The sequence below is a fragment of the Dasypus novemcinctus genome, chromosome 30 (assembly GCF_030445035.2).
Source record: "Dasypus novemcinctus isolate mDasNov1 chromosome 30, mDasNov1.1.hap2, whole genome shotgun sequence".
Classification (NCBI taxonomy): Eukaryota; Metazoa; Chordata; class Mammalia; order Cingulata; family Dasypodidae; genus Dasypus; species Dasypus novemcinctus.
In genome coordinates, this window is record NC_080702.1 from 28,930,333 (window position 1) to 28,957,852 (window position 27,520).

General features: G+C 59.4%; 3 protein-coding genes across 4 annotated transcripts in view; 1 reads left to right on the forward strand and 2 right to left on the reverse strand.

The window, feature by feature from the left end:
* Positions 1–18,515, forward strand: part of MAST1 (microtubule associated serine/threonine kinase 1) — a 29,140-nt gene extending 10,625 nt beyond the window's left edge. For both annotated transcript variants that reach the window (XM_058290538.2, XM_058290537.2), the window contains 19 exons: positions 2,173–2,274; positions 2,371–2,503; positions 2,591–2,655; positions 6,790–6,872; positions 6,965–7,173; positions 10,648–10,786; positions 10,898–11,030; positions 11,153–11,318; positions 11,411–11,512; positions 11,610–11,732; positions 12,689–12,798; positions 13,328–13,506; positions 13,588–13,835; positions 14,115–14,321; positions 14,522–14,751; positions 14,996–15,118; positions 15,221–15,357; positions 16,914–17,101; positions 17,213–18,515. In XM_058290538.2, coding sequence (XP_058146521.1) covers positions 2,173–2,274; positions 2,371–2,503; positions 2,591–2,655; positions 6,790–6,872; positions 6,965–7,173; positions 10,648–10,786; positions 10,898–11,030; positions 11,153–11,318; positions 11,411–11,512; positions 11,610–11,732; positions 12,689–12,798; positions 13,328–13,506; positions 13,588–13,835; positions 14,115–14,321; positions 14,522–14,751; positions 14,996–15,118; positions 15,221–15,357; positions 16,914–17,101; positions 17,213–18,429 — 3,894 coding nt within the window. In that variant the 3' untranslated portion in view covers positions 18,430–18,515. The remainder of the gene's footprint in view (positions 1–2,172; positions 2,275–2,370; positions 2,504–2,590; positions 2,656–6,789; positions 6,873–6,964; positions 7,174–10,647; positions 10,787–10,897; positions 11,031–11,152; positions 11,319–11,410; positions 11,513–11,609; positions 11,733–12,688; positions 12,799–13,327; positions 13,507–13,587; positions 13,836–14,114; positions 14,322–14,521; positions 14,752–14,995; positions 15,119–15,220; positions 15,358–16,913; positions 17,102–17,212) is intronic.
* A 150-nt stretch (positions 18,516–18,665) lies between these two features.
* DNASE2 (deoxyribonuclease 2, lysosomal) lies at positions 18,666–21,421 on the reverse strand. Its single transcript, XM_058290540.2, has 6 exons — positions 21,061–21,421; positions 20,751–20,931; positions 20,553–20,631; positions 20,102–20,266; positions 19,810–20,007; positions 18,666–19,542 (listed from the first exon to the last, which is right to left on the reverse strand). The coding sequence occupies exons 1-6, from the start codon at positions 21,156–21,158 to the stop codon at positions 19,190–19,192; spliced, it is 1,074 nt and encodes a 357-aa protein (XP_058146523.1). The 5' UTR covers positions 21,159–21,421; the 3' UTR covers positions 18,666–19,189.
* A 19-nt stretch (positions 21,422–21,440) lies between these two features.
* On the reverse strand, positions 21,441–25,317 carry KLF1 (KLF transcription factor 1). The gene is made up of 3 exons (XM_058290539.2): positions 25,033–25,317; positions 23,633–24,449; positions 21,441–22,573 (listed from the first exon to the last, which is right to left on the reverse strand). The coding sequence occupies exons 1-3, from the start codon at positions 25,117–25,119 to the stop codon at positions 22,398–22,400; spliced, it is 1,080 nt and encodes a 359-aa protein (XP_058146522.1). The 5' UTR covers positions 25,120–25,317; the 3' UTR covers positions 21,441–22,397.
* Between the last annotated feature and the right edge of the window lie 2,203 nt (positions 25,318–27,520).

A 27,520-nucleotide genomic window follows, 5' to 3' on the forward strand; every position in this document is an offset into this window, starting at 1 on the left:
CCATGTCAGCCCTGGAGGAGGGGGCTGGTCTGTTTTCTTCCCTGCTGTGCCCCTGGTGTCCCGTATCGTGCCCAGCACACAGTAGCTGCTCAGTTAGTGTGGCCAGCCTGCCCAGCACACAGTAGGCGCTCAGTTAATGTGGCCAACCTGCCCAGCCCACAATAGGCGCTCAGTGTAAGTGCTACCTGGCACAATGCCCAGAACATACTAGGTGCTCAATAAACGCCACTTGGCACAGGGCTTAGCACCCACTAGGTGCTCAATAAATCTTGGTGGAATAGGTGAGTGAACGAATGAATGAGAGTAAGCTAGATAATGCTTCCATTCAAGGCAGTGATCGTGGATAGCGTTTATTGAGTGCCGCCTGTATGATGGGCATTTTGGGGCACACCGGGGATATAGCAGTGAACACAAACAGATGGAAATCCCTCCCCGACCCACAGGGCTGACATTCAAATGAGGGAGATGAACAATGCACAAGACAAAGGAAGGAATCAGATGGTTTCTGCTAAAGACTCTGAAGCAAATAGAAGAGGGTGAGAGGAAGGAGTGCCGGGGACTCCCTTGTCAGGTCCAGGAGGCCTCCTTAGAGGAGGTGACCTTGCAATTGGGACAAGAATAATGGGAAGGCGGCTGCTAGGAGAAGGGCCGTGGGAAGTGTGCACCAAGCAGGAGAGAATTAGCATGTGCAAAGGCCCTGAGGTCGGAAGGTAGTTTGGGAAATTCTGAGATCAGAGATGATGCAAAATAACTGATCTGTGCTGAGGAGATGGAGTTGGAGAAGGGGCAGAGACCCAAATGATGGGGCTCCGGGCCCCATACTCCCAGCGCAAACCATAAGGGCATCATTGCAGACTTAGCATCAGCCGTGGCTTTGAGTCTGAATTCTGCCACTAGATCCACAGAACTTGAGAGCACAGACTAGAGCCAACCTGCATTCAACTCCAAACTCATCATTTCCTGGCTGTGTGGCCTTTGCCAAGCCCTTCACCTCTCTGTGCCTCAGTCCATCTGCTATAAAAAGGGGATTCGCTCATTCGTTAAGCCCACAAATATTTATTAAGCAGCCACTGTGGACTCAGCACTGGCCTAGAAGCGGGGAAGCAGCTGGAAATGAGACAAGCAAATCTCCCTGCTCTCGTGGAGCAGGCATTTTAGCAGGAAGATACAGAAGATAAATCATAGGCCGTAGGGCTGGGACTTGGGTGAGGCAAGTAGTTAATTTTTTTTTTTCCAGAACAATAAAGAGTCGAAAAAATATTGAAAAAAAAAAAGAGTTTTAAAACTCACAACATTATTTTAAGTTAAATATTTCGTGTGTATGAAAAGCTGAAGTTGTCCTGTTATACTTTCCTGTCGTTAAAGGGAATGAACTCATCCGTCATATTTTCATTATAACCATTAGACACAGAAAAACACATATAAACTGTTGCCCATTTTTCCTTTGTGCCTCAAGGTCCAATTTGGCTCAGCCTTGCTCTGAGATAGCTGTCTTTACTTAACATGTAGATATTTTGTTTATCAAGGATTTTTTTTTTGCATTAATTCTGAGTTATTTTTTTCCCCCAAATATTGTCTTAAAATATTGATTATCTTGCAAGATAATTGAGGCATTGGGTGCCCCAAATAGTTTGTGCCTAGTGTGGGTACCTCACTGGCTTCTCCCCAGTCCAGGCTCTGAGAGCATGATGGAGAAATGAATATAGCGCATGCTAGAAGGGAATCTGTGCGACAGAAAGAAGAAAAAGTAAGGCAGACTGAGGTGCTTCTAGGAGGCAAACTGCAATTTTCCATTAAGGGGAGGAGGTCAGGGTGGGCTTCCTGGAGGAGGTGACATCTAAGCAGAGACCTGAAGAAGGGGAAGGAGGGAGCCACGCTGGGAGAAAGAGGGAGAGCATCTGATTCGGCCTGGCTGATGGGCTGTGTGGGAGATGAACGGGATGGGTTAGTACATGTGAAGGGCTTTAAAACAGTGTTTGCTTTCCTAATCGTCTTATTTGGCCGCATGGCCCAGGCCTCAGTTTTCTCACCTGCAAAATGGGACAACCATCAAGGCAATTAAAAATAATAATAATATTGGCAGTAGCGTGCACCCCGGGGGGGACCGAGAGGGCTCCGGGCTGGGTCAGGCGCCCCTGAACCCCATCTCTCCCGGGGTACCCCCCGCTCCAGGCCTACGAACGCTCCGAGAGCCTGGAGGTGGCCTTCGTCACGCAGCTGGTGAAGAAGCTTCTCATTATCATCTCGCGGCCGGCGCGGCTGCTGGAGTGCCTGGTGAGGGGGCCCGGGCCGGGGGGCGGGTGGGGGACGCGGGGGGGACCCCCACTTCCCGGAGCGCGTGCCGCCAGCCCGCCCCTGCCCTTGCCCCAGGAATTCAACCCCGAGGAGTTCTACCACCTGCTGGAGGCGGCGGAAGGCCATGCCAAGGAGGGCCACCTGGTCAAGACGGACATCCCCCGCTACATCATCCGCCAGCTCGGCCTCACGCGCGACCCCTTCCCAGGTGCCAGGCCGGCGGGCGCGGGGGGGGGGGGGACGCTGAGGGCCAGCGGGACCCCGGGCTCCGGGCTCACCCTCGGTCGCTTCCCAGACGTGGTGCATCGAGAGCAGGACAGCGGCGGCTCCAACACGCCTGAGCAGGACGACCTGTCCGAGGTGAGCGCCAGGTGGGCTCAGAGGGGGGCCCATCGCGGCTGGGGGGGGGCGAGACCTGGGCCCTTGGCTCTCAGGCCCCTCCTCTGAGCCTCAGTTTCCCCAGCGGTAAAATGGGGCTGCCCTGGTGAAAATGCCCTTTGCATAAAATCTGCCTGCAGCTCAGGGGCATTTCGTCCATGCACAGTATGGTGGGATCCACACCACTGTACGTTTTCATCACCCCAAAAGGAAGCTCCTGACCCGTTAAGCGGTGGTTTCCCGTTCCCCGCTGGCAACCATCCATCTGAAACATCTGGATGTTTCATTAGCGGACATGTGGTTTCAATGGACCCTCACAGCGCGTGGTCTTTTGTGACTGACTCCCTTCATTTAGCCTGTTCCAGGTTCACACACATCATAGCGTGAATCAGAACTTGGTTTCTTTTTTTAAAAAAGGTGCTTTTAAAATTTTGTGATACAATAGACGCAACATAAAGATCACTTGAACCATTTCGGGTGGACAGCTCTTGGATTTTCAGTGCGTTGAGAATACTCTGTTTCTTCCACCACTAGCCATTTCCAGACTCTTTCCGCCCTCCTAAACACAACTCGTACTCGCTGTGCAATAATTCCCCATTCCCTTCTTCCCCCTACCACCGCTTGCCTGCTTTCTGTCTCTGAATTTGCTTCTTCTAAGTATTTCACATAAGAGAAATCACACATTTGTCCTTTAGCATCTGGCTTATTTCACTCAACACAATGTCTTCAGGGGCCATCCATGTGGCTGCGTGTAGCAGAACTTCATTCCTATTTATGGCTGGATAACGTTCCATCGTGTGTCCAGAGACGGCAATTTGCTTAGCCATTTGTCTGTTGATAGACACCTGGGTTGTTTCCACCTTTTGGCTATTACAACTAGTGCTGCCATGAACACTGGTTGTACGAGATTTTGTTTGGACGCTTGCTGTCAATTACTTGGTGTACACGTGGAAGAGCGGAATTGCTGGGTCGTACGGTAATTCCAGGTTTAGCTTCTGAGGAACACTGCATCGGCTTTTGAATGACAGGCCACCCTTATGTGTTAATGGCTCAGCAGGGGGAGAACGACCATACCCCCGCAGTGAGGCCCTCACACTCTGGCAGACATTCCAGATGTCTAGTGGAGACTGCCTTCCACAATGGACACACACGTGTTTTCCCCGGACTGCCTAATGATTTTCAAAAATTGGAGGGAGTGGGTATGGCTCAAGCGGTTGAGCCCCCGCCTCCCACATGGGAGGTCCCGGGTTTGGTTCCCGGTGCCTCCTGAAAAAACAAAAACAAACGATGCAGAAGGTGATGTGCTTGAGCACTGGCTTCCCACACACAAGATCCCAGGTGCAATCCCTAGCCCTTGGTACCGCAAAAAAATAATTGAAGCAAAAATGTAAAAACCAGAAGATTTTGCCTTTAATAATCTACATTTGGACCTTCTCTTGAAAGATCAGAAGGGATAGATAGATAGATAGATAGATAGATAGATAGATAGATGGATGATGGAAGGAAGAAAAGGGAGAAAGAGAGAAAGAAAGAAAGAAAGAAAAAAGAAAGAAAGAAAAAGAAAGAAAGAAAGAAAGGAGAAAGATGAAAGAAAGAAAAGAAAGAAAAAGAAAAGGAAGGAAGGAAAGAAAGAGAAAGAGAAAGAAGGAAAAGAAAGAAAAAGAAAGAAAAAGAAAAAAGAATAGAAAGAAAAAAGAAAGAAGAAAGAAGAAAGAAAGAAGAGAAAGAATGAAAGAAAGAAAAAGGAAATGAAGGAAAGAAAAAGAGGGAGAAAGAAGAGAGGAAAGAAAGAAAGAGAAAGAAAGAAAGAAAGAAAGAAAGAAAGAAAGAAAGAAAGAGAAAGAAAGAAAGAAAGAAAGAAAGAAAGAAAGAAAGAAAGAAAGAAAGAAAGAAAGAAAGAAAGAAAGAAAGAAAGAAAGAAAGAAAGAAAGAAGAAAGAGCAGATGTGAAATTTGGCAAAAGTTAAAATTGGTGGAGGATCTGAGTATCTGAGTGAGTGTGGCGTTTTGGAATTTTCTGTTTGGGTTTTGTATTCTTTTTCCCACTGTCCTGTAAGTTCGAAATTCGTTCAAACTGAGAAATTTAAGGAGTAAAAACCAGAAGGTCTGACAACACGGGAGTGGCCCCAGCTGCACTGAGTGGGGCTGCCTTGGGATATGGAGCACCGGTGCTGCATGGACCCCATCTGCATGGGTCCTGAACGCACTTGAGTTTGTGACCCTCGCTTCAGATTGCGTCTGTGCATTTACACATGTCTACACATGTCTTTTCTTTTTTTTTTTTAATTTTTTTTTTTTTAAAGATTTATTTATTTATTTAATTTCCCCCCCTCCCCTGGTTGTCTGTTCTTGGTGTCTATTTGCTGCGTCTTGTTTCTTTGTCCGCTTCTGTTGTCATCAGCGGCATGGGAAGTGTGGGCGGCGCCATTCCTGGGCAGGCTGCTCTTTCTTTCACGCTGGGCGGCTTTTCCTCACGGGCGCACTCCTTGCGCATGGGGCTCCCCCACGCGGGGGACACCCTTGCGTGGCACGGCACTCCTTGCGCGCATCAGCACTGCGCACGGCCAGCTCCACACGGGTCAAGGAGGCCCGGGGTTTGAACCGCGGACCTCCCATATGGTAGACGGACGCCCTAACCACTGGGCCAAAGTCCGTTTCCCCACATGTCTTTTCTTAATATGCATATTTGAAAATAATTCCCCATATATGCCATTTGTTTAATTTTTTGAATAGGTAATGGAATGACCTGACTCAAAGGTCTTAAACACTGAAAAGGTATTTATCTCTATTGTTGGTGGCAGGAGTCTACGTAATTCCATTCAATCAAGCTTATGAATTCAGTGATTCAAATCTTCCAAATTCTTCTTCAGTTTGTTTTTTTTTTTGCATGATTGATCTAATAGTTTCTGAGATATGCGTTAAATCCTTGTTCTGAGCCATTTCTCTTTGTAATCGTGTCAATTTTTGCATCAGATATTTTGGCCATGTTCTTAGGAGCATACCAAGTTCAATATTTTTATATCATAGATTTTTTCCCATAATCTTTATGGAATAGTTTCTAAGATAAGTGTTAAATCCTTGTTCTGAACTATTTCTCTTTGTAATCATGTCAATTTTTGCATCAGATATTTTGGCCACATTCTCAGGAACATACCAAGTTCAATATTTTTATATCATAGATTTTTTCCATAATCTTTACGGAATCAATCTCTTTGTCCCTCATAAAAATAAAAACACTTTGCAAAAAATGGTATGCAGTGAAAAACATAACTCCCACACTTGTCGCCCACTACCTCCAAGTATGACTAGATATATCTATTTTTGCCACATTTTATTAAAAAGGTAGCACATTATATATACTATTTCTTGACTTTTTCCCACTTAACAAAGTACTTTGGAGAATGAGCGCCTCCTCACTCTTCTTAGTATTGGCACAGTATTTCTTTATAGAGATTCCCTACCATGTATTTATTTAACCAATTTTCTGTGGATGGAAATATATGTTGATTCCAATCCTGAAATGAAGATCATTTTTCCCATGTGCAAGCATATCTATAGTATGAATTCAGAAATGAAATTGCTGATTTTGTCCTTCTGATTTATTTTCCCAAAGTACCTTCCATAGGTACTCGTAACAGTAAGGTATAAAGGTGCCTGTTTCCACATGACTTTGCCCACAGAGTGTCCACCTTTTGGATTTTTTGCCAAACCGATAGGTGAAAAATGGCATCTCGGGGTAATTTTAATTAGTCTTTCTGTCATCACATGTGCGGTTGAGCATCTTTCCGTATGCTTAAGAGCCTTGTGGACTCTATTTCACATCTTTTGCCCACCCTTTCTCTTTAGTTGTTAGGCTTTCTGTTATTGATTTCTGGGAGCTCTTTACATATTAAAGAGATGACCCATTTTGTAGGCTTCCTTCTGTCTTTCCTAGTGGATAAAAATGAAGACTATGGCTTCAGAGTCAGGCCATCTCGGGCTCAAGTCCTCGCTTCGTTCCTCCCTTGCTGTGCCACATGAATGATGAACCTGCCTGCTCTGTGCCTCAGTTTCCCCATGTGTAAGGAGAGTTCCAAAGTCACGATGATGATCACGAGCTCCGTATTCCCGCTTGCAGGGCCGTGGCACCACCAAGGCCAAGAAACCCCCCGGGGAGAACGACTTTGAGACCATCAAGCTCATCAGCAACGGCGCCTACGGGTGAGCCACCCGCGGGGCTCTGGCGGGGGGCGGGCAGCGGAGGCCGGGGGTCTCGGAGGTGACGGCCGGTCCTCGCCCTCTCCCCCCCGCAGCGCCGTGTACCTGGTGCGGCACCGCGACACGCGGCAGCGCTTCGCCATGAAGAAGATCAACAAGCAGAACCTGATCCTGCGCAACCAGATCCAGCAGGCCTTCGTGGAGCGCGACATCCTCACCTTCGCCGAGAACCCCTTCGTGGTGGGCATGCTCTGCTCCTTCGAGACGCGGCGCCACCTCTGCATGGTCATGGAGTACGTGGAAGGTGCGCTGCCCGCCAGGCTGCGGGGCCGTGGGGGGACAGCCACCGCCCGGCCGTCCTTCCTGACAGCCTGCCCGGGCGCTTACGCACTTACTTACCCACTCGTGCCTTAGTGTATCCACCTGTGCCACCGGTTTATTTATCCAGCCATCTTTTGTTTATCTGTGTGGTTTCCCTTTCGGTCACTGTAGATCTATCCATCCAGACATCCGTTATCCATTCACGTATCCATCCGTTTATCCATCTGCCCATTCATTTAATTCTCCATCTGTTTGTCCATCCACACATCTACTTTTCATCCATCCTCTCATCAACTTTTTTTAAAAAAGATTTATTTTTTATTATTTCTCTCCCCTCCCCCCCATTGTCTGCTCTCTGTGTCCATTCGCTTTGTGTTCTTCTGTGTCCACTTGTGTCCTTGTCAGCGGCACCTGGAATCTGTGTTTTTGTTGTGTCATCTTGCTGCGTCAGCTCTCCGTGTGTGCGGTGCCATTTCTGGGCAGGCCGCGCTTTTTACGCGTGGGGCGGCTCTCCTTACGGGGCGCACTCCTTGAATGTGGGGCTCCCCTACGCGGGGACACCCCTGCGTGGCAGGGCACTCCTTGCGCGCATCAGCAGTGCACATGGGCCAGCTCCACACGGGTCAAGGAGGCCCGGGGTTTGAACCGCGGACCTCCCATGTGGTAGGCGGACGCCCTAACCACTGGGCCAAGTCCGCCGCCTCACTATAGATATATCCATCCAAACATCCATTATCCATCACCCACTCTTCCACTCACTTATCCATCCATTTATCCATTGATCCATTCATTTAATTCTCCATCTGTCTGTCCATTCACACATCTATTTTCCATCCATCCATCCATCTGTTTATCTATCCTCTCATCAACGTTTTTTAAAAAAGATTTATTTTTTATTTATTTCTCTCCCCTTCCCCCCAACCCCCAATTGTCTGTTCCCTGTGTCCATTTACTCTGTGTTCTTCTGTGTCTGCTTGTAGCCTTGTCAGGGGTACCTGCAATCTGTGTCCTTTTGATGCGTCATCTTGCTGTGTCAGCTCTCCATGTGTGCAGTGCCATTTCTGGGCAGGCTGTGCTTTTTACACGTGGGGCAGCTCTTCTTGCGGGGCACACTCCTTGCGCGTGGGGCTCCCCTACGTGGGGGACACCCCTGCGTGGCACGGCACTCCTTGAGTGCATCAGCATTGCGCATGGGCCAGTTCCACACGGGTCAGGAGGCCCTGGGTTTGAACCCTGGACCTCCCATGTGGTAGGCGGACACTCCAGCAGTTGAGCCAAATCCACTTCCCTTCATTCACTTATCCATCAATCCATTCATCCATTCATTTAATTCTCCATCTGTTTGTCCATCCATACCTCTATTTTTCATCCATTCATTTGTACATCCATCTCTCATCAACTCTTTATGTAGCTATCCATTCATTCATCCATCCATTTATTCGCCAACCCACTCATTATTCATCAGTCCATCCAGGACCTATTTATTAATCCAGTATCCATCTATCAATATTCTTATCCATTCATACAAACCTCCCTTCTAGCACCCATCTCCTCTATATATTATCCATTCATTCATCCACAGGTCATCCAACAGTTTATCCCTCATCCATCTCTTTATCCACCCACCTATATATTACGCCCGTTTCCCCATCCATTCATCCATCCAACCATGTGTGCATTCGTCCAAATACTAATCCGTCCATCACCCACTCGTATATGGGTTGTGATTAGTAGGACTTAGAAATGACTTCCCGTAATGGGGGCTACAGCTCTGTTGCCCCAAAGCCTTCATCAACTATCCGGTCACACACAAAAACGTGGCCTAAATCCTCTCATCATGCACATGCTGAGCTGGGACCCGGGGGCACGGTGGAGGCGCAGCCAGGCGCGCCTTGCCTTCATGCAGCTTACACTGGGGCCCTTGTAGACGATAAGCACACAACGAGAGACAAGGTCACTGCCTACAGCGAGAGAGGCAACGAGCGTTATAGTGATCAAGAAGGCAATGGTGACGTACATGGGTGGAGAGGGACCCCTCTGTGATTCCCGAGCTGTATCGGGAAGGCGGATCCCCCAAGCTCCAAGTCTCTTACATGGGCATGTATCTGGATTTGGAGGAGCAGCAGGGAGGCACCTGGAGCTGGAGACAAGAGAGCGGCGGGCGAGGGCCAATGTGGGGGGAGAGGAAGTGAGGGGGGGCTGAGCATGCAGGGCCTGGAAGGGTAAGGAATGGCGTTGGGGCTCCCTGCCAAGCGCAACGGGAAGCCACTAGAAGGCACTGAGCAGAGTCGATGCACTCCGACTTATGTGTTTTTGTGTTTTTTTTAAAGATTTATTTTCTTTATTTCTCTCCCCTTCCCCCATTGTCTGCTCTCTGTGTCCATTCGCTGTGTGTTCTGCGTCCGCTTGCATTATCTGGCGGCACTGAGAAACTGTCTTTTTTGTTGCATCCTCTTGCTGAGTCAGCTCTCCTTGTGGGCGGCGCCACTCCTGGGTGGGCTGTGCTTTTTTCACATGGGGCGGCTCTCCTTACGGGGTGCACTCCTTGCGCGTGGGGCTCCCCTATGCGGGGACACCCCTGCGTGGCAGGGCACTCCTTGCGCGCATCAGCACTGCGCGTGGGCCAGCTCCACACGGGTCAAGGAGGCCCCGGGTTTGAACCGCGGACCTCCCATGTGGTAGACGGACGCCCTAACCGCTGGGCCAAGCCCGCTTCCCTGATTGGTTAGTTTCTGAAGCCCAGTTAAATCTGCCACAAGCAAAGGAGGAGAAGGAGAAGAAATATATTGGCTCATTTGATGGAAAAATCTCTGTCAGCTTCAGGAATGGCTCTATCTAGGTGCTCAGAGTGGGTCATCAGGAATCTGTCCCCACCTCTTGGCTCTGCTCTCCAATGCGTGGGCTCTCCTCTAGGCAGTCCCTGATGGAGCAAGGTTTTCATCCAGCGGTTTCCTGCTTACACCCTACCAGTTTAGTAGTCCTTATGGGGGGAAAAAAAAGAGAGCCTTTCAGTTCCCAAAGTCTGAGGACTGGCGCACTAGATCAAGCTGGCTCGTGTAAGAAGGAGGACCGGCTGAAAACACGTGCAAAAAACCTCATAATGAATCTGATGGGGCCCACGGATCTGCACTGTCAGGCCTTCCAGCCTTCAGGGCTCAAAGACCAGTAGACGGAGGGCTGCGCTCCCAGATGAGCAGGCAGACTTCCGTGCCAACCAGACCTGCCTTTGAAGGCCAGCTCCACCACCAACTCCCCGTGTGTCCCGACATCCGTCTGAGCCTCACTGTCCCCACGCTTCCAATGGGCCCATCGCCCCAGCTTTGGAGGCCGCTTTGGAGGCCTGCCTGAGCCTCGGTTTCCCTTTGCTGGAAAATGGGTGTGCGACGGTGCCCACCTAGGGCTTAGCTCCGGGCCCGGGGTGGGGGCGGGTCCCCCCCCCCTGCTCCCTGTCCCGCAGGCGGCGACTGCGCCACGCTGCTCAAGAACATCGGGGCGCTGCCCGTGGAGATGGCCCGCCTGTACTTCGCCGAGACGGTGCTGGCGCTCGAGTACCTGCACAACTACGGCATCGTGCACCGCGACCTCAAGCCCGACAAGTGAGCCTTGACCTTCTGCTCTTCCCACCCCTACCCCTCGGCAGTGGGAGGATGGGGGGGGGGGAGCTCGCCCCTGATGCCTTCCCCCCTTCCTCCCGCCCGCGCCCGCAGCCTCCTCATCACGTCCATGGGGCACATCAAGCTGACCGATTTCGGCCTCTCCAAAATGGGTCTCATGAGTCTCACCGCTAATCTGTACGAGGGCCACATCGAGAAGGATGCCCGGGAGTTCCTGGACAAACAGGTGTGTGCGTGGGCGCTGGGGGGGGTCACGACGTCGGGGGGGGGGCCCAGGGGCCTATTGCAGGGCTGTCCCCAGGGGCCCCTCCTGCGGCCAGGGCGCGTGGGCTGACGGCCCGTCCCCAGGTGTGCGGGACCCCCGAGTACATCGCTCCCGAGGTCATCCTGCGCCAGGGCTACGGCAAGCCGGTGGACTGGTGGGCCATGGGCATCATTCTCTACGAGTTCCTGGTGGGCTGTGTGCCCTTCTTCGGAGACACCCCAGAAGAGCTCTTCGGGCAGGTCATCACCGGTGCGTGCCTGGACCACACTGGGGCGCGGGGAGACGGGCCGGGACCCCGGGGGAGCTGTGCGACCACCATCCCGGTCTTCCTTGCGCCGCAGATGACATCCTGTGGCCAGAGGGGGACGAGGCCCTGCCGGCCGATGCGCAGCTCCTGATATCCAGTCTGCTACAGACCAATCCCCTGGTCCGGCTCGGGGCAGGTAAGGTGCGGCCTCGACGGGGGGACCCGGGTGGTCCCGGGGCGGGAGTGCTGGGCCGGGGCGGCCACTAGGCGACTCCCGCTGTCCCTGGGCCCAGGTGGTGCCTTCGAGGTCAAGCAACACAGTTTCTTCCGGGACCTGGACTGGACCGGGCTGCTGCGGCAGAAGGCCGAGTTCATCCCGCACCTGGAGTCCGAGGACGACACCAGCTACTTCGACAGTGAGTGGGGACATGGTCGGGGTGGGGGAGGACGCTGGGTGGAGGGTGGGATCCGGGGAGAGGGGGCTTCCCAGGGCCCCGAGCCTGGCTTAGGGCGGGGTCTTGCTAGATGAGAGGCGGGAGGGGGCGGGGCCTGGTGGAGGGCGGGGAGCTGGGCGGGGCTATAGGGGTAGGGGCGGGGCCTGGACAGGGCTAGTTGGAAGATCTGGCCAGGGTTTGGGCTGGAGGGCCGGGCGAGCACTGGGAACCAGGGGGCGTGGGCTGGCCGGAGGCGGAGCCGGGATGGAAAGAACGGCGGGGGGGGGGGGGAGGGGGGGGGGAGATCTGGGGGTGTGGCCTTGCTGGAGGCGGGGCTAGACCCTGGACGGAGCCCCCAGATTGGGGCAGGGACCCAGCCTGAAGGCGGGGCCAGGATCTGCTCTGAGCTGGGGCGTGGCCTGACCTGCCTGGGGGTGGAGCCTGAGTAAGGCCAGAAGGAGGCAAGGGCGGGGCCTGGCCTGCCTGGAGGTGGAGCCTAAGACCAGAAGGAGGCAAGGGCGGGGCCTGGCCTGCCTGGGGGTGGAGCCTAAGACCAGAAGGAGGCAAGGGCGGGGCCTGGCCTGCCTGGGGGTGGAGCCTAAGACCAGAAGGAGGCAAGGGCGGGGCCTGGCCTGCCTGGGGGTGGAGCCTAAGACCAGAAGGAGGCAAGGGCGGGGCCTGGCCTGCCTGGGGGCGGGGGATTAAGTCCAGAACGTGGAAGGGGTGTGGCCTGGCCTGCCTGGGGGTGGAGCCTGAGTAGATCCGGAAGAAGGCAAGGGCGGGGCCTGGCCTGCCTGGGGGCGGGGGATCAAGTCCAGAACGGGAGGGCAGGGGCGCGGCCTGACCTGTGAGATTCCGCACACCCCCAGGGTGGGCCTCCGGCCGGGGTGTAAGCTGAGGTGCGGTCCCTGGCCCTCACGGCCCACTCCCCTCCCCAGCCCGCTCGGACAGGTATCACCACGTGAACTCCTACGATGAGGACGACACGACGGAGGAGGAGCCCGTGGAGATCCGCCAGTTCTCCTCCTGCTCCCCGCGCTTCAGCAAGGTGGGCCAAGGCGGGGGCTGGGGGCGGGGCCTGGGCCGGGCGGGGGTCTTTGGCTGGGGAGGGGCGCCTAGGAAGGGGCGAGGCCCGGGAGGCTGCGGGGAGCTGGGGAGGTTCCTGGGGTGTCAGGATGTGGGGTCAGTGGCACAGAGTTGTCTAAGGGAATCTGGACGGCGGTGGCGGTGAGGCCCGCGGTGGGCAGAGCTAAGGCTGGGGGGGCCCCGGAACAGGTACTGGAATGGGGAGCTGGGCGTGGCCTGTGCCAGGGCAGAGGCCCTAGAAGTGGGCACAGGGCCTGGCCAGGGCAGAAGGAGACTGAGTGCAGCCTGGAGAGGGGGCAGGTGGGTTAGAGAGCTGGGGCGGGGCTCGAGATGGGGCGGAGTCTAACTCTCCATGGAAGGCCCTGAGATGAAGTATTATGGGCTGTTGTGGGGGTGGCCGGAGTGGTGGGAAGCCGATTGAGCCATCAGTGGGGCGGACCTGGGGGGGGACGACGATACTTGCCTCCCACCACCACCGCCTCCCCTCCTAGGTGTACAGCAGTATGGAGCAGCTGTCGCAGCACGAGCCCAAGACCCCGGTGGCAGCAGCTGGGGGCGGCAAACGGGAGGCGAGCGCCAAGGGCCCCGACGACAAGGCGGCCGGCAAGCGAGAGGGGCTGGGCGGCCTGACCCTGCGGGAGAAGACCTGGAGAGGGGGCTCCCCGGAGATGTGAGCCGGCCCGGGGGGGGGGTGGGGGCGGGGGGGGCGGGGCCAGGAGGGGGGCCCCGCTGACCACGCCCCCTCGCGCAGCAAGCGCTTCTCGGCCTCCGAGGCCAGCTTCCTGGAGGGGGAGGCCAGCCCCCCGCTGGGCGCGCGCCGCCGCTTCTCGGCGCTGCTGGAACCCAGCCGCTTCAGCGCCCCGCAGGAGGACGAGGATGAGGTCAGGCTGCGCAGGCCGCCCCGGCCCAGCTCTGACCCGCCGGGCTCGCTGGACGCGCGGGCGTCCAAGGAGGCAGCTCCTGGGGACGGCACCCCTAGCTCCGGGGACCCTGATGCCAGTAAGTGTCCCCTCTCCAACGCCCCATCTACCCCGCATTCCATGAGCCTGGTACGATATATATGAGATCCCATGTCATCGTCACACTGCAACGTGGGACTTTCACTCACGTTAGGGCCACTCTGGATCCAGGATCAGTTAACGAATGTATTTGAGCCTTTCTCCGAATGGGGAACTGTGCTGGATGCATTTGCTACCCGCATTATCCAGCCGCAGAGACAATCGCAGGTCAAATGCCCGGACTTGGACTGACCCCTAACTCCCCTGCTCTGGGTTGCAGCCGATCGCCCACGCCCAGGTGACTTCTGCCCACCCTCGAAAGATGGGGACCCGTCAGCCCCCAGGGCCACCAATGACCTGGTCCTGCGACGGGCCCGGCACCAGCAGCTGTCCGGGGACCCGGCGGCTGAGAAGCGGCCTTCCCGAACCGGAGGCAAGGTCATCAAGTCAGCCTCGGCCACCGCCTTGTCTGTCATGATTCCTGCAGGTGAAAGGGGGGAGGGGGCCCACTTGCGGAGGGAGGGGTGGTCCCCGTTTGAGCTGCGTCTGGCCAATGAGAACGCTGCATTCCTTATTGGCAGCGATGACGGACCAATGAGAGGCTGCCCTGGGACTTGGTCTGACTTGGGAGGCGGGAGGAGCAGATGGCCTTGGCCCTGAGTCCTGATCGTGAGTGTGTATCTGCAGTGGACCCGCACAGCAGTTCACCCCTGGCCAGTCCCATGTCCCCACGCTCCCTGTCCTCCAACCCATCCTCCCGGGACTCCTCGCCCAGTCGGGACTACTCGCCGGCCGTCAGTGGGCTCCGCTCTCCCATCACCATCCAAAGGTCCGGCAAGAAATACGGCTTCACCCTGCGGGCCATCCGCGTCTACATGGGTGACTCGGATGTCTACAGCGTGCACCATATTGTCTGGGTGAGCGCCCACTGGGTCCGAGGCATGAGTGAGCCCTCCTACTCTGGAGCCCGGAAACCTGGGCGAGACTCCTCTGGGATTCCCCCCCCCCCTCCTCTGCTGTTTCCCTCTCTGAACCTCAGTCTCTTCATCTGTACGATGGGGATCATGATCCCTGTCTCCTAGGGTGCTTTGAGGGTGGCAGGGCATGTGACGGTGGCACCTGGCTTCTAAGTTGAGGGCTCTTTCCTTGCCGCCTCCCCAGCACGTGGAGGAGGGGGGCCCAGCCCAAGAGGCGGGGCTCTGCGCCGGGGACCTCATCACGCACGTGAACGGGGAGCCGGTGCACGGCATGGTGCATCCCGAGGTCGTGGAGCTGATTCTGAAGGTGAGGCCGGGGTGGGGGGGGGGGGCGCGTGCCGGGTGGGGTGAAGCTGGAGCAGCCCGAGCGGGCTCCAACAGACCCCCGCGCCCCCCCTCGCGCCCCCAGAGCGGCAACAAGGTGGCAGTAACCACCACGCCCTTTGAAAACACCTCCATCCGCATCGGCCCTGCGCGCCGCAGCAGCTACAAGGCTAAGATGGCCAGGAGGAACAAGCGGCCCTCCGCCAAGGAGGGCCAGGAGAGGTGGGCGGGGCCCCCGCGGGAGCGTGGGAACCCACCTGCCTGGGCGGTGGGCGGGGCCAAGGCGGGTGGGAGGAGCCAAGACAGGAAGTCCAGCTGCTTTCCAGGCTTGGGAGGAGAGGAGAGGGTCGTGCAAGCGTCTCAGGCAGGGTGGTGGCAACCGCAGATGTGGCCTAGAAAGCACGCCGCAGAGAGGGAGGGTGGCGCGCAGAAATTGGGCTTGCCCTGGTGGGCGTGGCCATACTGGAGAGGGCGGGGCCATGCCAGAGGGGGCGGAGCCTGTCAGGAGATGGTCCTGCCCCGGTAGATGAATTTGGAGTGAACAGGGAGATTCTTGGAGAAGGGATTTCTACCTGGAATGAACGAGCCAGATAAGTCCCGACCAATTAAAATTATTTCTTCCCTCCAAGTGGGAGGGGCTAGGAGAGGTGGGAGGGGCCAGGAGAACATCCTGATTCCATATATATATATGTATTTTAGGAGGTACCAGGAATTGAATCCAGGATCTCATACATAGGAAGCAGGTGCTCCACCCCTGAGCTACATCCCCTCTCCTATATATATTTCTTGAAAACTTTTTTTTCATTTTTTAATCTTTTCTTTGAATTATTTATTTATTTTTATTTTTAAAAGCTACATAGATCCCTATATTTTTAAATTAGAGAACTTGTGAGCTTATAAAACCATCATGCGTAACGTACAGAATTCCCATACATCACCCCTCCACCAACGCCTTGCGTTGTTGTGTAACATTTGTTAGATTATGAAAGAACATCCTCAAAAATATTACTAACGATGGCCATAGCTGGCATCTGGCATATTTTTCATACACCCGCTATTACTAACACCAAGGATTAGTATTGTACATTTGTTAAGAGTTCACGAGAGAATGGAGAGCATCCCGGGCTTTTTTTGTGTTTTGTTGAAAATGAAGAATTTTTTTTATTGTATCCCAAGCATTCTGTTTTACAGGGAGATTTGGACAATGAGCAGGGTGGGGTCTGGAGTGAAAGCAGCCGGACAGGCTCAGCCAAGTTCATCTCTGGGCGCTGGGATGGGTGGGCTGTAGCTGGAGGGGGCGGGGCTAGGGGTGCGGGCGGGGCCGGGAGAGGTTGAATCTGTTTTGTTTTTGTTTTTCCTGGATGAGGGATTTTTTTAAAAATTTAAAGATCCATAGATGACACAAAATGTTCCATTTAGAAACGATGCGGTTCCCATCTACCCCCCTCCCCACCTCCTCCCACTCCTCCCACAGCCACCACCTCTTTTCATCAGCGTGGCACATTCCTTGCACCGGTTGAGTCTGTTTTGATGGGTGTTTCTAGCTTGGACTTGGGGGTGGCCAGAAAGGAGGGGGGTCAAGGAGCCAAGCGGGGTCAAGATCAGCCACGTTCTTCCGGTCCTGATGGGTGGGTGGCATCCGGAGGGGGAGTGGGACTTAGGCAGGGTGGGCGCGCCGCAGCCCCCGGGGGGGGGGGAATCCCCGCAGCCTTGGAGTCCGGTCTAGGGCAGGCGGCCGGGCTCCCTGTCCACCCCCCCCCCCCCCCCCCCCCCGTCAGCAAGAAGCGCAGCTCGCTCTTCCGCAAGATCACCAAGCAGTCCAACCTGCTGCACACCAGCCGCTCGCTGTCGTCGCTGAACCGCTCGCTGTCGTCGAGCGACAGCCTCCCGGGCTCGCCCACGCACGGGCTGCCGGCGCGCTCGCCCACGCACAGCTACCGCTCCACGCCGGACTCGGCTTACCTAGGTGCGCGCGCGCGCGCGCGGGGCGGCACCCCCCCACCCCCGCCCCGGGCGGGGGGGGGGTGCTGCGGGGTCCCGGGGTGGCCGCGCGCTTGACCCGCCCGTCGCCCCGCAGGCGCGTCGTCGCAGAGCAGCTCGCCGGCCTCGAGCACCCCCAACTCGCCCGCGTCGTCGGCGTCGCATCACATCCGGCCCAGCACGCTGCACGGCCTGTCGCCCAAGCTGCACCGCCAGTACCGCTCGGCGCGCTGCAAGTCGGCGGGCAACATCCCGCTGTCGCCGCTGGCGCACACGCCGTCGCCCACGCAGGCGTCGCCGCCGCCGCTGCCGGGCCACACGGTGGGCAGCTCGCACACGACGCAGAGCTTCCCGGCCAAGCTGCACTCGTCGCCGCCGGTGGCGCGCCCGCGCCCCAAGAGCGCCGAGCCCCCGCGCTCGCCGCTGCTCAAGCGCGTGCAGTCGGCCGAGAAGCTGGGCGCCTCCCTGGGCGCCGACAAGAAGGGCGCGCTGCGCAAACACAGCCTCGAGGTGGGCCACCCCGACTTCCGCAAGGACTTCCACGGCGAGCTGGCGCTGCACAGCCTGGCCGAGTCCGACGGCGAGACGCCCCCGGTGGAGGGCCCCGGCGCGGCCCGGCAGGTCGCCGTGCGCCGCCTGGGCCGCCAGGAGTCGCCCCTGAGCCTGGGCACCGACCCGCTCCTGCAAGACGGTGCGCTCAAGCCCGGGGCGGCGGGCAAGGAGAGGGAGCCCCCCGGCGGCGCGGCCGAGGCCGGCACCCCGCCCCGCGCCATCCCCCCGGGGGGCCGCGCCCTGGAGCGGGACGCGGGCGGCGCGCGCCACCAGGGCGTGCAGACCGAGGACGGCGCGGCCAGGGGGGTGGCCAAGGCGGCGCTGAGCCCGGTGCAGGAGCACGAGACGGGCCGGCGCAGCAGCTCGGGCGAGGCGGGCACGCCGCCGGTGCCCATCGTCGTGGAGCCCGCGCGGCCCGGGGCCAGGCCCGAGGCGCCCCAGCCCCCCGGGGGCGCGGACTCCAAGGGGCTGCCGGCTCCCGCGCCCACGCCCGAGGCGCCCAGGAGTCGGGAGCGCTGGGTGCTGGAGGTGGTGGAGGAGCGGACCACGCTGAGCGCGCCTCGTGCCAAACCCGCCTCCCCCAAGCTCTCCCCGGAGCCCCAGCCTCCCGCCCCCACCCCGGCCAAGCCCCCACCCGCGTCCCTCCCGGTCCCCGGCACCAAGCCCGAGGCCGGGCTCTCCTCCCGGTGCCCTGCTGAAGCTGTGCCCCCGCCGGGCCTGACCAAAAAAGGGGCGCCCTGCCCCGCCCCCCCGGGCCCGTAGCCGAGAGGGTCCCCGGCCTTGTGCTGTACAGCGCCTCTATACATATGTACACATATAAATAAAGTGTGTCCTCGCTGCGTGAGCTCCCTGGGGCTCACCCTTCCCTTCCCCCTCCCTCCCCTGGCAGAAGGGACACCCGGGTCTACCCCGTGTGTATCTGACCTTCAAGGATCAGAGAAGGTGGCAGCACTGATGGAAGCCCAATGCCCACCCAAAGAAAGCACCAGGGGCCCCTCTCCACCTGTTTTCTTTTTTTTTTTCTTTTATTTTTTTTTAATGTTACATTCAAAAAATATGAGGTCCCCATATACCCTCCACCTCCCTCACCCCACTTTTCCCACATCAACAACCTCTTTCATCATCGCGGCACATTCATTGCATTTGGTGAATACATTTTGGAGCACTGCTGCACCGCATGGATAGTGGTTGACATTGTAGTCGATACTCTCCCCCAGTCCACCCAGGGGGCCATGGCAGGACACACAATGTCCAGCATCTGTCCCTGCAGCACCCCCCAGGACAACTCCAAGTCCTGAAAATGCCCCCACATCACATCTCTTCTTCCCTCTCCCTGCCCTCAGCAGCTCCCGTGGCCACTTTCTCCACATCAACGCTACAGTTTCTTCCATAACTCATCACAACAGTTCCATAGTAGACTATCAGTAAGTCCTTTTAATCCTCCGCAATCCTGAATCCCATTTTGCAGAAGAGATGAGATCAGGCCCATAATGAAGGCATTCAAAGGCAAGCCCAAACGTGCTTATGCTCTGCTGGGTTCCCTGCACGGTTCCCACGCCTTCACCAGCGGCTGGAAGGCCTTCCAGAGGGCGGGCAGCTGGGCACACACCGTGCCCCCACCACGGTGCAGCTCGCCCAGGTTCCGGTTCATGTCACCCACGCAGGCCCAGGGCCCTGCCGGGGCCACGCACCACTTGGAGTGGTCTTCCGTGGCGTTGAAGGCGGGCCCCGCGGGCCCAGGGAAGGCTGTCTGGGTCACGTCCAGCACTTGCTGGGCCCCTGAGCAGTTGGAGGGCAGGATGCCGCGAGAGTTGGGCCAAAACTGCACCTGCAGGGTGTTGCCGAGGGCGGCCGCCAGCCAGCCGGAGTACAGGTCTGTGGAGGATGGAAAGACAGCATGGGCAGTGACAGGGACGGGGCCTCTCTGAGCTCCAGCTCCTCCCTTGTCAGTTCTCAGCACTCCCATTCACACCAATAGCCCTTCCTAAAGGCTTTCTATGAATCCTTGTATCGAAGTATCCCCACAATCTTTGCAGGTAGGTTGCAGTATGCCCGTTTGCCAGATGAGTAAACTGAGCCTTAGGTTAAATCACATATCCCTGCAGAGAAAGAGACATCCCACCCCCCAACTCTGAACCTCACCATCTCCAAAGTCTTTGGACTTGGCAAAGCTCCAAAAGGGGGTCCCCTTCTGTGATGCGAGTGTCACACTGCTGTTACACCCTTTCAGGTGAACGTGCTGGCCCTTGGCCACTGCCGCCAGGTAAGGGAATTCCTGGGCAAAGGGCTCGTCCAGCTTGTGGTCATACACCAGGGGGTAGATGTAGGTCAGCTGCCTGCCTGGAGGTGGGGAAGAAGGAGAGGAAGTTTGGGGGTGACTGGCTCGCACAGGGGCCCGGGGAAATCAGGGACTTGCCTTGCTGTCTGCACTCACCAATATCCTGGAACTGTCTGAAGGGAAAAGACACGCAGAGCAGGGTCTGGCCATACATTTGGCTACTCTGAGGCCAGCTGTAGGCAGCAGAGGAGGAAGGTGGAGGGAAGTGGGGAACGCTGTGGACCAGCCAGAATCCCCCATTTGGGTCCAGGAGCAGCACCCCTGAGACAGAAGAGGGAAAGAATCAAGGGGTGCCCTGTTCAAGGCATCCTAGCAAGCACATCTGGTTTGCAGGCAGCTCGGAGAGGGCACTGGCAGTTATGAGGACTACTTTGGAACTCAGTTTCCCCAGCTGTCAATTCTACTCTCCGTGAACGGTCACTCTATGCAGAAGATAAGGAAACAGGGTGGGTGCTCTGACACAGCAGCGCCCCCATGCCAATCAGGGACCAGCTGGGGCTGTGGGAAACCAGAGCTGCCCCCCAGGACCCCCCACCAGGGGCCTCACCCTTCGAGTGTCCACGGCTGGAAGCATCCGGAGCTCCCCCGGCCTTAGGAGGCTGGTCGTTGTAAAGCAGGAAGGCGAGCTGGGGATGGGGGATGGACAGGGGGGAGGGGCGAGGTGAAGATTTCCCCTCCGCCCCCCCCCACACACGCAGGGGACCCCCGAGGGGCCCACCCCGGGTTCGGCCCTGCGCCCCTTCACCTGGCTGGCGTTGCTCCGGTACAGCGGCTGCAGGCTGCGGCCCACGGCCCCCGCCGAGCTGCTGATGGGCCCCACGCCGTCGCGCCAGCCCCCCGAGTCCGCGTCCAGGTACTTGTACCGCAGCCCGCTCCGCGCCGCCTCCCCCGCCCCGCTGTGCGCCGGCAGCTTGTAAATCACGAACCTGGGGGGGGGGAGAGGGGATAGCACAGGGGAAGGGGAGGGGGAGCGCCCGGCCGCGGCGCGCAGCGATCCCGGGGGACCCCCCCCCACCCCGGCGCCCCGAGGGGAGGGTGGGCGCCCACGCACTCACCAATCCACCGGCCGCCCCGAGTCCCCGTAGCAGGGCAGGGCCGCGGCCGGGTCCCCCAGCAGCGCGGCCAGGAGCAGCCGGCCCAGCGCGGCCGCCATGGGGCTGAGGTCGCGGAACCTGCCCCGGGGACCCGCGGGGAACCGGGTCACGAGCTGGCCGGACTCTCGCTTCCCCAAGCCCGCGCGCAAACGCGGCCGCGAGATCACGAGGGCCCGGCCGCCCCCGCCGCAGGCGCGGGGATCGGGACTCGGCTCCGCCCCCGGCCACGCCCCTCGCCCAGCCACGCCCCCTCGTCCCGCCTCCGACTCCGCCCGCAGCCAATCGCGGCCTCCGTCGCGGCGCTCGGCCACGCCTCCCGGAAGTACGCCGGCGCCTCTTGAGTTTCGGGCTCATTTTTCAGACCGTGGTCCAGTTCGCCGTCACACCCCAGCGCCCCTTTCCTGCCCCGGCTTCCGGGTCGGCCGCAAATTTGAATTCCCCCCCCCCCCTTTCCTATCTTCCTGAGACCCAGTCCTGGGGACCTTTGCTCTCTTTTTAGGGGCGCTTGGGTTCCTGATCATCCTCGCTCCCTTTCCATCCTGTCCCTTTTCTTGGAGCCCCTCTGAGCTCGCCGAGGGGTCACTTGGGGTTAGGGGAGAGGGATCGCGGAGGGGCCAAAGGGACAGTGGGGGGGCCTCACGCTCTTAAAAGGAGGGAGACCGTGACCTGGGGTTGATGGGGGCGCTGCAAGGCCCGTAGTGCCCAAGGGGGGGTCGTTCGGAGGTGAAGGGGTGCCTGAGGATGTGTACGACCCCCCAGGATCACTTCTGGGGGTACAGCCACCTCCCATCTTCCAGCGCCAAAGCCCACGGAGTCAGACCAACGTTGAAGCTTTATCGGGGAGGGGCGTTTCCACAGGTCCCATAACCATTCCCAGCTACCCCCGGGGCCCGGGTGTGGGGGGCGATGGCCAGAGGTCACCGCCACCACCCGCAGCTCCAGGGGGAGCCCTCGGCCACCCCCTCCCTCTGTCCGGGACGGCTGGGGGTCCAGCTCTCCGAGCGTCCGGCTGTCCGGCCGAGGTGGCCGAGCGTCCACCTGAGTCCGTTTGTCTGTCTCGCTGGGCTGGCATGACCGCCGGGCGTCCCTGGGAGGTTCCAGGTGACCGCGGACACAGTGGGGGCTGCCGGTGGAGGCGCCCCCGGGTCTGTCTGTAGGTAAAGGTCCTGGATGTGCCCGTGGCTCTGGGAGGCCGCGAGTCCGGGCCAGGGCCCGCGCGGGGGACGACCATCCCGCGGGGCTCCGCTCTGGCTCCACCCCCAGGCCCCGGGCGGCTCCAGGTACCGGGCCGGGGGGGCTCAGAGGTGGCGCTTCATGTGCAGGGCGAGGTGGTCGGAGCGCGAAAAGGCGCGCGGGCACAGCTGGCAGCGGAAGGGGCGCTGGCCCGTGTGCTTCCGGTAGTGGCGGGTCAGCTCGTCCGAGCGCGCAAACCTCCAGCCGCAACCTTCCCACGTGCAGGCGTAGGGCTTCTCCCCTGGGGACGAGGGAGGCGTGAGCGCCACTGTCGCCCCTCCCTGACACTCCCCCCTGTACCTGGCCACACCCCTTTGCTCCGCCGAGGCGAGTGAGCCTCCTAGGGTGCAAAAGTTACGGGGTCCGCCCTGCCTCTGCGCCCAGGGCCAGCCCTTCGCGACCCCCACTTTTTCCTGTCCTGGCACTTGGCGCCACCCGCGTGCCCATTTCCTGTCCCCGAGCCGCGCCCCCCTACGCTCCTTGTGCCCTTGGGACCCTGCCCCCACGTCCTCCCACCGGCCCTCGCCGGCCTTCGGAGCTGCCCCTTGCCTTCCAGTCCCTTCCAAGGGGCGCCTCCGGCGGCTGCCCCCATTCTGCCCCTGGCCTTGACCTCTGCGCCCTCGGCATGCGCTCCGTTGTTCCAGGCCCTTTCTCGGTGGCCCACGCTCGCCCTAGCTACGCCTGACGAGCACCGGTCTCCCCGGCCGCCCCCTAACCCCACCCCTGCCCCGCCCCCTGCGCATAGCCGCGCCCCTTCCCCATAGCGCCGACCGCTCCCCGGCACCCGGCACCTCCTGTTTCCCAGCTCTCCCTCCTATCCCCCCAAACCTGCCTCTGCATCTGGGTCCTGCCCCTGGCCCCTGAAATCTGCACCTGGCCCCCCCCATCTGCGCCCCGGCTGCGCCCCTACACGTCTGGCCCCGCCCCCATGCCCTGCCGTGCCACCTGCGCTTTATATTCCGGGCCACCGCCCCCCCCCGAGCCCACATCCCAGTACATCTCCCTTGCCTCAATCCTGAACCCCGTGTCTTTGGCACCGCCCCTAGCTCTCCAGGCTTTTGTCCCCTCCCCCAAGCTCCTCCTCTAGGCCCCCTGGCCCGCAAACCTCGCTGTGGGCTCTCGGCCCTCCCCTTGCGCCCAGTGGGCGCCCCTCGGTCTCCAACCCTGAAACGCGCCCCAGGTCTCTCTGTCTCCATCCGCCCGCCCCGGCCTCTGGCTCGGTCGCCGAGGTTCCAGGCCGGCCCCCCTCCCCCCGCGGCTCGCTCGGCCCCGCCCCCGCCCCCGGGCCCCGCCCCCTCACCCGTGTGCGTGCGCAGGTGCGCCTTCAGGTGCGAGCTCTTGGTGTAGCTCTTGCCGCAGCCCGGGTGCGCGCACGTGTGCGCCGCCTGTCTCTTGCGCGCCCACGAGCGCCGGCCGCGCTTAGACGGCGCGGCCTCGGCGGGGCCGCCTGGATCGCCCGCGGTGCCCCCGAACCCCGCGCCGGGGATCCCGGGGCCCAGACAATTCACGAAGGAGGAGGGCGCGGCGGGGCCGGGCGTGGGCGCCGGGAGCCCGCGGAAGAGCTGGAAGTGCCCTTGGTACTGCGACGCCGGGTACAGCGCGGGGTACCTCGACAGCAGCCCGTAGGGGGCGCCGGGTGCCGCGGGCACCGCCAGCCCCGACCGCGGGAAGTAGGTGCCCGGCGAGCCCGCCCCCGGCGCCTGGTACACCGGCGGCAGCGGCAGCGCCTTGGGCTCGGGCACCGGCGCCAGCGATGCGCCCCCGAAGGCGTCGGGGACCGGGGCTCGGGGGACCGCGCGCGCCCAGGCCGGGGGCTCGCCGGGACCCGAGACCCCAGCCAGGAGCCCCGGGCCGCCCGCGTACGCGCCCGGACTCTCGGGCGCCGGGGGGTACGGCCCCACCGGCCCCGCGCCGGGCGCCAGGGCGCAGGCGCGCGCCGCGCCGTCGGGCTCCGGGCCTGGGAAGTTGGTGAAGAAGAGATCCAGGTCCCAGGCGGCGTCCCTCTCGTCGTCGCCCTCCTCGGGCGCGTCCTCCGACTCCGGCTTCGCGTGGAGGGGCGGCGCCAGGGGGCCGGGGGGCCCTGGACCCAGGTGCTGCGCCTCCTCGGGGCGCCACCACTGCGGGGAGGGAGGCGGCGGGGTGAGGCTTTGGCGCGCCCCGGGGCTCCCCGCCCTGAGATGGCGCAGGATCCAGTGGCTCTGATGAGGGCAGGGGGGCCGCAGGCTCCGGAAAGGGGTCCCTCTGCCTGTCCTCTGCCCTGACGCCCACCCCTACCCCCTCACCCCCTGCAGGGACAGAGGTCGCGCTGGTCGGTCTGGAGACAGGCGATAAGACCTCCGTTATCTGGAGCCACACTTGGGGATGGGGGAAGGGGTGATGGAGCCAGGGACGGAAGCTTGGGGGGTTCCAGCCGTGCCTCAGTTTCCCCCCAAAACCTCCCTCTCCTTCACTAGACACACTGCCCCCCCCCCCATATCCTGTTGTCCCAGTGAGCCCCTGGACCCAGACAGTTTAGCTCAGCACCTCAGTTTTTCCATCACAGAAATGGGTGCCACCCGGAACCCCCAGACCACCACCGCCCAGCCCCCCTGACCACGCCGACCCCCAACCTGCACTGGGGATGCCCATTCCCGGCCTGACCTCTTATTCCAGGTCCCCGCCCCCAGCTGCCCCCCCCCCCCCGTACCCCACCTGCCCCACCTTGAGGAAGTCCTCCTGGGGGTCCAGGAAGGGGCCCAGGGCGGTCAGGGTGCTGATGGAGGGCAAGGCCGTCTCGGCGGCCGCCATGGCTGGCTCCGGAGTCGGGGTGCCCCCCAGCCCCACCCCGGGCCTGGGGCCTCCTCTCGCTCGGACGCCTTGTGGGCTCTGAGGCTCCGGTGGGCCCCCTGGGAGACCTCCTCTCGGCCCTCGGCTGATTGGCTGCAGCCCCTGATAAGGGCCCGGGAGGCGGGGCTGGGGGGGGTCGCCGTTTGTGGGGAACAGACCTCTCACCTCTGCCTGTCGTTGGGGGCTGGGCCTTAAAAGCCGCCGCTGCGGCCTGACCCTGTTCCGAGGTCAGCGCTCAGGGGGGTAAAGTGAGGCACCAGGTCTCGCCAAGGTGAGACACTCGAGGCCTGCTCTCAGTGTGTCCCTTCCCGGAGAAGGGGTGACCGGCGGAGTGGGTACTCTGGGACCCCCATTCGCCCCCAGCAGGACCCCGCAGCCCTCCCCCTCCCGCATCAACTGCAGCCACACGAGCGTGGCGCGATTTGGCACCAATTCCCTGCCAGGCATTATCAGGCACCCCAGATGTGAGAGGCTGCTATCAAGTGGGGGCCCGGGACAGGCCAACTTCTGGCCCCGGTGAGCGGGAGGCTGGCGGGGGGGGGGGGGTGAGGTTGGGGCTTCCCGTGCCCCCGGCTTTCAGGTGCCTGGGTGGTGGTTCAAGTAGCCGGGGGGTTCCTGCCCGTCAGCCCCCCATTAGCGCCCATGGCCTGATGGGAATGGGCTGCAGCTGCTGTAGCCCCACCTGCTCCCGTGCTGGGGACACTGGGGAGGGAAAGTGGGCCCTTCTCCCGGGTGGGAGGGGATGGGTGAATCGGGCACCGGAAGTGCCTGGCCTGCCCACGTCTGCGCTGGGGCCCCCCCCCCCCCCCCCGCCGCTTCATTTCCATCCCCTGCAGGGGACAATCTTGATGCAAGGGTCTGTGCCAGGGACCTCCCAGGTGGGGACACAGACACCTGCTTCGGAGTCCCACACGGCCAGGCAGCTGAGCCCTGACACAAGTTCCTGGCCCGTCAATCACACCACACAGGCCCTGCCTTAACCACGCACAGACACACAATCCCCAGGCCTGCAAACACAACTGTGAACTCCTTTGGTGCCACGATGTTAGGGCTGCACAATCCCTTCTGGCATAGAATGCACAACCGCACAGTTATGCAATCCCACGGGCACGCCTTAGCCACAATCGAGCACGCACAGGTTGTCACAGAACTTCGGAAGATACAGTGACAGGGCACAAGCCTACAACACAGCTGCACACAAGCGTTCACAAACACACAAACGTAGTCGTACACGCAACTACGCATCATAAACTCGGAGACGTGGTCACGCACAGGGCGGTACAAAACCGACAACCTTTCACGGTCACACCGCTTGTTGCCGTCACAATGTGGAATTATGTCATCACACAATGGCGCAGTTACCAGGGGGCGCACTGAGGCAAGCACAAGTAAACCACGCAGACACGGAGTCAAATACCCGGATAGTTAAAGGCACAGAACTTCACACTGGGCCATGCAGAGTTACCGGGCCATGCAGAGTTGGTGCACCACAAACATATCACACATGAAGACAAAAAGAAAGAAAAGAAAGAAGACCCTGTGCTACAAGGTAGGGGGAAAGGCAATATAAAAGCTAGCTGGACGCACCCCTGGCTATTACTTTTTATTTCTTTCTTTAGTAAATATTTATTTATTTAAACATTTCCCCCCACCCCCATGGCTCCTTAGTCTGTCAGCTCGTCTTCTTCAGGAGGCACCGGGAACTGAACCTGGGACCTCCCCTGGGGGAGGCGAGTCCCCATCTGCTTGAGCCATTTCCATTCACTGCTGGTTGTGGTATCTGCTTGTCTTCTTTAGGAAGCACCAGGGAAGGGACCTACCATGTGCGAGGCAGGTGCCCAATTGCTTAAGCCATATCTGCTCCCCGGACTATTACTTTGGCTTTTTAAATTTTTATTTAAAGATTTATTTATTTATTTCTCTCCCCCGCCACCAGTCTGCTCTCTGTGTCCGTTGCTGTGTGTGTTCTTCTGCGTCCGCTTGCATTCTTGTCAGCGGCACTGGGAATCTGTGCCTCTTTTGGTTGTGTCATCTTGCTGTGTCAGCTCTCTGTGTGTGCAGCGCCACTCCTGGGCAGGCTGTGATTTTTTTTGTGCGGGGTGGCTCTACTTGTGGGGCACACTCCTTGCATGTGGGGCTCCCCTATGCGGGGGACACCCCTGCGTGGCATGGCACTCCTTGCGTGCATCAGCACTGCACATGGGCCAGCTCACCACATGGGGAGACCCATGTGCAAGAACTAGCTTGCACTGACAAGAATCCAAGAGGACACAGAAGAACACACAGCAAATAGACACAGAGAGCAGACAATTGGGGGGGGGGGCGGGGAAGGGGAGAGAAATAAATAAAAAATAAATCTTTA

What these genes read in the sequence shown, in the direction of transcription:
- DNASE2 (XM_058290540.2), bottom strand. Translation starts at nt 21,158, where the DNA reads ATGGCGGCCGCGCTGGGCCGGCTGCTCCTGGCCGCGCTGCTGGGGGAC. An exon ending in ACCGGAGCAACGCCAGCCAG is followed by an intron (nt 20,632 to 20,750) that starts GTGAAGGGGCGC and finishes CCCCATCCCCAG; the next exon opens with CTCGCCTTCCTGCTTTACAA. An exon ending in CAGCCGTGGACACTCGAAGG is followed by an intron (nt 20,267 to 20,552) that starts GTGAGGCCCCTG and finishes CTTCTGTCTCAG; the next exon opens with GGGTGCTGCTCCTGGACCCA.
- KLF1 (XM_058290539.2), bottom strand. Translation starts at nt 25,119, where the DNA reads ATGGCGGCCGCCGAGACGGCCTTGCCCTCCATCAGCACCCTGACCGCC. An exon ending in CCCAGGAGGACTTCCTCAAG is followed by an intron (nt 24,450 to 25,032) that starts GTGGGGCAGGTG and finishes CCCTCCCCGCAG; the next exon opens with TGGTGGCGCCCCGAGGAGGC. An exon ending in GCACCTGCGCACGCACACGG is followed by an intron (nt 22,574 to 23,632) that starts GTGAGGGGGCGG and finishes CCTCGTCCCCAG; the next exon opens with GGGAGAAGCCCTACGCCTGC.